The sequence below is a fragment of the Anarrhichthys ocellatus genome, unplaced genomic scaffold (genome assembly GCF_004355925.1).
Source record: "Anarrhichthys ocellatus isolate YVR2014 unplaced genomic scaffold, GSC_Weel_1.0 scaffold64, whole genome shotgun sequence".
In the NCBI taxonomy this organism is placed as follows: domain Eukaryota; kingdom Metazoa; phylum Chordata; class Actinopteri; order Perciformes; family Anarhichadidae; genus Anarrhichthys; species Anarrhichthys ocellatus.
In genome coordinates, this window is record NW_022280094.1 from 2,561,286 (window position 1) to 2,570,374 (window position 9,089).

Genomic DNA, 9,089 nt, shown 5'->3' on the forward strand with positions numbered 1-9,089 from the left:
TGATGTAATGTAAAGCATGAAGCAAAACATGTTCAGTTTCAATGTCCATCCTTAATCCAAAGCACTGAACTCTCACAGACTTTACATGATGTCATCTTCTTGATCAGAGGAAGAGTCTGACAGTGCTGTATGGACATTAGGGGTACAACGGATCACAAACCTCACGGTTCGGATCACGGTTTTTGAGTCATGGTTCAGATAATTTTTTGGATCAGCAAAGAAAGGGGGAGGAGTCAAATATAGTATTGCTTTCTATTTATTAATTAAAGAACTTCAAGAACACTTAAAGCAAAGAACTTTGGGCTATAGTCTTGCATAAAAACAAAATATTGAAGATGTCCAATTTTTGAAACAAAATTAAATAAAAAAACAAATAAAAATAAAACATTCAAGAATACTCTTCTGTTAAGTTTAAGTGCAACATGAGGTATGTTGATACCCTCGTCCTTTGATCAATGCTGAAAGAAAGAAACAGCCAGTGAGCTAGCTTACACTGTTTCAACTGAACTGAACTGCCCGGCAACAACTTGGGTCTATGTTTAGTTCCTGTCAGGTTATGTCATTCAAATACTCTGCAGTAATGTTTACCATTACTGTGAAATGGTTTACAACTTTACATTTGTTTTCAAAAAGATGAGAATATCTCCATTGTCTGGGGAGAGGGTAGACCTTTCTGTGGTGACTGGGATATTACTATTGGGCCTGTCTAGCTTCCACTCTGATAGTTCTGTCAGCACCTGCACCAGGTGTGTGTCTGTGTGACTCTCCCAGATGGGGCGTGTCTACAGCACCGGACTATGAATCTCCCACTCCACCGTGATGAAGTGAGCGGTCACAGTCACGTAGCTCTCCGTTGCCTGGAGGTCCACCCGTCTGGTGATAGCGCTTCAAACTGTAATGCCGTTGTCGTATGTGTTTCTCTTTAAATAACGCCTACATACCGTAACGCTTTTGTCCACCACCCTCATCCGTTATTATAAGTTACAGGGAAGACAAAATGCTCCCAAACTTGCGACTTAAATGACGCCGCGGCTTTTGACGCTCCTCCGCTCCCCATGACTTTCACCGTTAAATGCTTTTAACACGCTCCGTTCATGTGAACACACTACTGCTTTATATCTGTTCACTGACACTCTGCATTGATATTCGGGGACTTGTTACTTGAAAAGGAACAGCAGCAGTAACACTTTATTATACACTGTGACGACCCTCTCTGCCTGTTCGTTTGGCTGCCTTCCTTGCAGGTGTGGAGGTGGGTGTGGCAGAGGGTTGTCAGGCAGATTGGAAGAACCTGAGGCCATTAGCAACACTGGCCCTGTGTGCCAGAGCACCCAGTATAAAAACCCTCTGGATTCTTAGTTGGTCTCTCGCTCCTTCCTGAGACACCCATTTTGGTTTTGGTTGCGGTTATGGTTTGTTTCTACACTATACAACACTGCATATACACTTTACACGCACCCACTCACCTACACTGCTGAAATGACTGACTTCACATGTCACTGTTAGTTTATGTTTGTCTTTTATATTACTTTAAACTTAATAAATAATTGATAAAAACTGCTTCATTGAATGCGTCTCCCTTTTTTGTCATGGCCGTTCGGCCCGGTTTGTGACAAGTGGGGGCTCGTCTGGGATGATTAAACTGTTAAAAAAAATGAAAATAACTCAATTAATCCGCGGTTTACAAGTGTGCTGAACCGTGAGGTGTGATCCAAACCCTGAGGTGTGATCCGAACCGATCACGGATCGATCCGTGATCTGTTACACCACTATTGGACATGCTCATCTTTCATCAATGAAGTAGTTCAATTAAAGGTCCAGTGTGCAGCATTTAGGGGGTCTATTGATATTAATGTGTGTTTTCTTTAGTGTATAACCACATGAAACTAAGAATCGTCAGGGAGCGGGTCCTCTTAGTCCACCAAGTTTGTAGTCCAGAACAGACTAACCAAACACTGGATCTAGGTTATGTTTGTGCGTCCTTCACTGTAGTTCTCCTACACGGTGAGAAGTTTCAGTTGGTTGTAATCTGCAACCTCACCACCAGATGCTGCCCCATCCTACACACTGGCCCTTTCAGTGTTTGATGACTTTTGGAGTATAGCCTACTGATAGCATACTACTCATACTGTTTGATCAAATGTTTCTTGTTCTTTTTTTCTAGCTCTTTCACTGGGTTTTTTTAATGATTACAGACTTCACTCATTGGTACACATTAGAATTAAAGCCCTGCGGCACCTGATCTCACAGTGCTTCAGACATTGTTATAGCTGCAGCTCATACAATTAATAAGGTAGTTGGATTTACATGTGCCATTTAGCAAGCATTATTACTAAATGGTGTCAGTGGCTGCTTACTGACTCACCTTAACCACACTGTAAAGTTTCTCATCTGCAGCTGTGTTCACACTGCTACAGAATGACACAAGTAGGAAAAGAGCCTGCAGAGAGGCCCTGTAGCACCATGGTAGGGCTGCACCTAACCAATATAATCATGAGTCTGAAAAACATGAGGATCCTCCTCAAATGTCCAAAAAAAAAAAATATTCAATTTACTATCACTTACATTCTGTGGCAATTTACTTGAAAAACAACTTTTAAGATGAGAAACTTAACAAGAAAGATTGATTAATGGACTAATCATTTTAGCTTTACATAACTGAAAGATGACAGAACAAAGTTTATGTCTTATGGTTCATTACTTTCATACCTCACCTCAAAAAGATATATTGTAAATATGATAAGATAGAACTTTATTAATCCTGAAGGAAATTCTTCAGTCAAAGTTTCATTCAAGATTACCACAGAACAATAGCATATAAATACAAACATATTTGAACAATAGAATAACAAGTGTAAAATAAATAATACTGACACCATTGCAAAATAAAACAATAGCAATAAGAGTAAAGGAAATAAAGTAAAACAAATCTTTTCAAATAGAAAAAGGTAAAATACAACAACGATTCACTACAAGAGTACAAATACAAAGTGTGAAAGAAGTGATACTAACACCAGTGCCTAATGGAAAGCATGATATTGAGAGAGATTACATCATCATGCATCAACCCGATTATATGAAGTGAACTAGGGATGGAAATAAGGTGATACAAGGATGAAATTAAACTTTTGGATTTGGAATTCATTTTGGTTGAGAAACGTTCACATTATCGTATCCTGTGGTTTGCAGAAATGTACAATGCCAACATTCTTTCTGGTGACTGTTGGTGTACGATGATGCAGCAGGAAAAAGCTTTCCAGCAGAGAAATGCTTGAGGCTGAAGCTTTGAACCCTAATAGATATCCTCCTCTTATTTTGCTTAGCCACAAGTGAGAGCACTGTCCAACCAGTCAGAGTGACCACAGCGAGGGAAGCCAGCTCCATGTCTATCTAGTGGCTGGTTCAGATCAGTTTTATTCACTGCAGAAGGACAAGAGTTCACAACAAAGCTGTAGAATTCTCTCTGACCAGAGAGCGTTCTGGCCATGATTATACACAGGGTTACAGGAAATAACAGTTAAACTAAAGGTGTGGGTCAGGCTAAGCTTCTCAGGAAGGACAAGGGACCTTGAAACTATCTGCACCCAAGATGTATTCATTGTCAGTTCAGGGGTCTGAGAACCCGACTCACAGGTCTGTCGTGGATTTGCATGGGCTCAATACAGGTCTGTTTCACAAAGCAAAAGGGGAATGATACATTAAGGTGTGACCTCTTACAGGTCTGGTCTGGGCTCTCTTCACACCACACCGACAGGTTTCACTCACAGAGGTTTGTTAATTAATGTAAAATAGTTTCTGTTTGCACAGAGGTTACTGTTACAGACAGAACGGACAGGAATACACAGGCAATATGAAAGAATACAGTTAATAAAATGTAAAGATATAAATCGTTCTTCTACACTAGCTTTAGGTACTAGTTGTAATGTTAAGTGAGAGCATGTGTTTTAGGTGATTGATAAAGACACATTGTGACTTCCTGACGGGACAGCCTAAGTTCTGCCTGATGTTCCTGTGTCACAGTCACTTACAGTCACTGGTGCGTTCTGTGCACGTTCACTACATTTGACTACAGTTACTTTTAACCAAAGCATGCAGAGCTTCAGAGCCTTGAACATCTGAAGTGAAAGTTTGACACAGTGCAGTGAGGCCAATAAGAAAGTGCCATTTTGCACTCCAGGTCTACCCAATATCTACATAAACACATTAAGGTTTGGTTCAGCTTTGTCGCTAAGCTAATCACAATTAGCTTGTTCTGTAAAACTATAGACTGTATATAAGATGTGGACAGCAAGGCCGAGATCCTCCTTGTGGCACTGGCACCGCAGTGGCTAGTCTGTGGCAGGCATCGGTCAGGCGTCAGTCAGGTGTCACAACAGCGGCAAGCGAGCGGCACTAGTTCGGCACCCGTCAAGAAGCTGCCGAGCTGAGCGGGCGGAGACACATTTTCTGAGAACACCCATTGTTGTTACGATAGGATTTTCTTCACACACACAAATTACTTTTGTGTGTGTGAATAATTACTTATTCTTGATGGGTGCCGAACTAGTGCCGCTCGCTTGCCGCTGTTGTGACACCTGACTGACGCCTGCCACTGACGCTTGCCACAAACTAGCCACACGCTTGCCACTGTCGGTAGTCGCACTCGCTGTCTCTCGATGTGGACGTAGTCACCGTGACGTCGCCAATTGGTTTGTGGACGGATGTTTTGGAGCTTTAAGTTCATTTTTTTGCTCCAGAAGTGATAACTGAGGGTGAAGCTAAGTACAAACACTGAATTAGTCATTTAATTATGAATTACTCAATTAACTTTCATGAACTGTAAACACACTGTGAAAGGGTTAAATCAGGTGAGAAGTAGGGTCATTTTCTCATCGACTTCTATACAATCTGAGGACTCACCCCCTGCTGGTCAGTAGAGAGAATGCAGCTGTAAGACTTTTCAGCATTGGCTTCACTTTTCTGAACCGCTGACTGCTGGCTATATAGAACCATATTACCAAGAGGCCTGTGTAGCTCACCTGGCAGAGTGGGGGCCACATGGATGAACCTAGACTGAGACCTTACTGGGTTTGAATCCCCCCTTTGCTGCGTGTGTCTCTCTTTTCTCTCCCTCTTTTCCTGTCTCACCATCACTGTCCAATCACAGTCGGGTTACTCAAAAAATCTGTTACAGTTAACAGGTACACCCAGAGTTTTAAGAAGGTGTTATGTCTGCTGCTGCACTCCTCACTTTTTGGCTCAAATTCTCTGTTTCCTGTCAACTGTACACCCCCTCTCTGTTCTCTCCCTGCTTGCCCTCTCATTACCATCTAAGTCTTGTATGGCCTGGCTTTGGACAGTGCAGGGGAATGATACAGTGGGGGGAAAAAGGCACGCAGAGGAAGTGGAGGATTTCTTTTGAGGTAGGGTGGGGTGCAGCACTGATTAGACATGAGCACTGAAAAACACTCTGGAAATGTAAAGAGGGTAACTACAGTTTCAAAGCTTATCACAGCGATATCGGGAAACAAGAAACCGTTTTTTTTTTTACCTTACTTACTTAGGCAGCTCATAAAATGTACTTCACACCCAGCTGTTAGACAGAAAAGCGATTGAAACTAAATGAAAATGAAACCATAATGGGCCTGACTTTCCATGAGAAAGTTGGGTGTTCCACGGTCGGTCGCTTATGCACAGTGTTGGCATGTCAGCAAGACAGACCGGCTGACTGGCTGAGAGAGAGAGACGGAGAGAGGAGGAGGGAAATGTAAGACGGAGGGAGGAGAAAAACAGGGAGTGTGATAAGAGCAGTGGGAAGACTTGTTGGCTCTCTGTCAGTGTGTTTCCCAGCAGCGTGCTGCGCTCCCGGATTATTCTATAACAGTGCCGGGGCTCTAATGTCCAGTAGAGACTCCCAACCACATGGTAATGTACAGTAGGAGACCTGTCGGTGTATGTAACCTGCGATAGAAGGAGTAGGAAAGGTGTTTCCCTCATTTCCTTATTTGACAGCAGTGCCGTTGGAGAACGACTCCAAGCTGATTTGTGAAATGTTGCTGCTGTCTCAGGCGGCTCCAGTTTGTGTCGGCACATTTGGCGTGTGTGTTCTGTTTGCTCAGCTTTTCGGATCACTGTTGGCAGAGGTGAGCTCTGGGACAGGTTTGTCTGTTAGGTGGAGGCATATATCCAAACCCATGTGCCTGTTAGTGTGGACTCTGATCCGTCACAACTTAGTTTCTGTATGTGCGTGAGAAACCAGTGATTAGTGTCAGAGGAAGATATTCTGTGTGGTTTACCTCCATGGGGTTAACAGAAAGACTTTCTTTCCTACTCAGTGTCCTGTCTTTCTGTCGGTCTTTCTGTCGGTCTTCCTTCCTTTCCTCTCAGGCTTTCGTCACCTGTAAACACAGGCAGCTGAGACAAGCCCAGGCACTGCCCAGGTATCGGTATGTGTCAGTCTGTTTCTCCAACCTTTTTATTTTCTACCTTTTCATTTGTTATGGAAGTGGAGTTAACAGGAAACCATCCTCACTTCTCGAAAACAAACTCAAATAAGTGAATAGGAGGCTGTCAAATACATTCACCTGTTCATTCTTGCTGTCCCTACGTTGCCCTTTAAGTATCATTCTCAGTTAAATATCAGTTCCCACATTGTGCACCAGAGATCTCACTGTGGTCATTTCAGGACTGAGCTGTGTGGAGCGTTTAAGTGGAACTTCTTTTCACACATCAGCGTGTGTTTCCTGGTGTCGGGGAGTTCTACTGCGTATGTGAGAAAGTGTGTCAAGCTGTGTGAAGTGATGTCCTGTAGTGATGCCACTTGAGTCGGTGTCGGTTGAAGATTACACGTTTGCAAATAAAAAGAATATGGCGCTGTGTCCCGCTCCTCAGTGCACTGTTGCTCTTTTTGTAACCCCATCAGTCAGGTCAGTATGCTGTCTTTTTTAGTTGTTGTTGCTAGGCAACTTCCAAATGAGTGCTAATGTTAGCTTAAAACAAACCTTGAACTGTACGCTAATTTATAGTAAATACTACAGTTTAAATGTATGAAAACAAGCTACCTGAAACCTCAAGTCCCACACAGCCTTCTGTTCAGATCATAACTACGGTTGAAGTCTCGTTGCTCCTGGTATCTAACATAAGTCATTACAATGAGAAAAAACGCTGTGACGTCCACAGCTTTTTCGCTCTGAGTTGAATTCTTTTTAAATTGAGGCGTTTCACTCTTATTGACAACAACTACCAAAAGCTATCTTGTCTGATCAGTGTATCAGGTTGCATTGTGGGTCATATAGGTGCCAGGTTTTGACCAGGTGTGGAATAAAAACACAATATCTCGATTTCTACCCTTTTTTTCTAAACTATCAATCGTCCGGCAATATTATAGGACTGTAATGTTAATCAGTGGATTAGCCATGTATACTGGATTTTTGGAGCACTTAAACATCTACATGGTTCCTTGTTTTAGATTGCGCATGTGCGTGTGTGTTTGTGAGACAAGAGTGAACGACGGTGACGGAGTGTAGGAGGGGCTCCAGACCCGGGGGGAAGAACGAAGTGATGCCACACAAACACAGCTGTTCACTGCTTGCTGCCTGGTTCTTGTTTTAAAAATGTCCGCTTAATAATAAATTTAAAAAACTGCGTTAACGCGCAATAATATAATTGTCAGCGTTAATTAATTAATGCGTTAACGCGATAATAACACGTGAACTTGCCCAGCACTAATATATATATATATATATAATACAAGCTTTTATATGAAAATATAACAGGGCCTTTAAAATTGAGCCTTTATAGAAATATATGTTCCTTATACCGCTAAATTAGCAGAGCTTTGTTTTGACAGTAAGCAGCAAAAATAACAAAGGACTTTTATTGTGAAGGATTTAAATACAATGTGTTTATCCACCATTTTGCAGCCGCTACTTTGACCACGAAATATATCCGATCACTGTCTGATCAGGCAGATTACATGGAAGTGTCTAGTGTGGACACACACGAGGACACAGCTGAGTTCTGATCTGGTGCATCCAAAAACAAAACCACATAGAAAAGATAAGTGTCACCACGGCCCATGACGGCTTTTACATGTCATTTTCATCCACGTGTTGTCGAGGGGCCCTGTGTGAAAATCATGTTGTAACACTCTCCTGGTTTCATATTGAGTTTGGAAGGTACACATTCCTAAGTACATTTGCAATTCATCAAAGCACTGCAAACATTGCACACTACAAACCAGAGGCCAGCTAGTTTTCCAGCATAGTTAAATATTGTGAAGCTGGCATGTGTGGTGTGTGCTCTGTGCCTGTGGATGAGCACCGTGAGAGGGCTGGACGGATGCCCCATGCACACAGCCCAGAGCTTAGCCACGGGTTCATTCAGCCACAGCAACGGGAACCTCAGGAGCTCACGGCAGCTACAGTTCTCTGAACCAGGTGCTGCAGCTGCTCTCAATGCATGATGGGAAACGTCTGGCTTTCTATCACTCTAATGATTATTTGGCTGTGTCTGATGAACACATCTTTTCTTTCTTTAATTGCACTATGAAGGGTTGTTCTGTTAATATAATCTATGTTCTCCAGTTAATGACATCTTAAATCACCACACAGTAGCTGAACAAATGAATTCCATTCAAAGTGCAGCATTCCAATAGCTCTTCAGTTTTAACATAGTGAAGTGGAACAGAACCTTTGGGAACAAGTGAGACGTGAGGATTAAAAAAAACATCAGATGAACGAATGTTATGACATTCATTCAACTGTGACTCAGTGGAAAGCAAGGTCGTCCTTCAATCAGAGGTTCGATTCCCGCTAGTCGCATGTCTATGTGTCCTTGGGCAAGCCACTTAACCCCAAAATTGCTCCCGTGAATGTGTGGGAATGTTAGTTGGTCCTGATGGGACCTTGCATGGTAGCCCCTGCCATCAGTGTAAGAATGAGTGTGAATGTGATTGATGTAATGTGAAACCGCTGTGAGTGGTCGGAAAGACTAGAAGAACGCTCTACAAGTACAGTCCATTTACCCGTCAGTCTACTTAGGGTTAACATCAATCAATAAAGGACAATGGATGATCTGTACATTTGATACTTTTTTCTCTTTCTCTTCCT

General features: G+C 42.4%; 1 protein-coding gene across 4 annotated transcripts in view; it reads left to right on the forward strand.

Annotated features, from left to right (window-relative positions):
- The window catches only part of LOC116397213 (kinase suppressor of Ras 1-like), a 36,465-nt gene that overhangs the window by 9,017 nt on the left and 18,359 nt on the right, over window positions 1-9,089 (forward strand). Inside the window, exon 1 of one of the 4 annotated variants that reach the window (XM_031872447.1) lies at window positions 4,898-5,904. The exons of the other annotated variants lie outside the window; for them this stretch is intronic. Coding sequence (XP_031728307.1) covers window positions 5,902-5,904 — 3 coding nt within the window. The 5' untranslated portion in view covers window positions 4,898-5,901. Of the gene's footprint in view, window positions 1-4,897; window positions 5,905-9,089 lie in introns of those variants that run through there. 4 annotated transcript variants of the gene reach the window in all.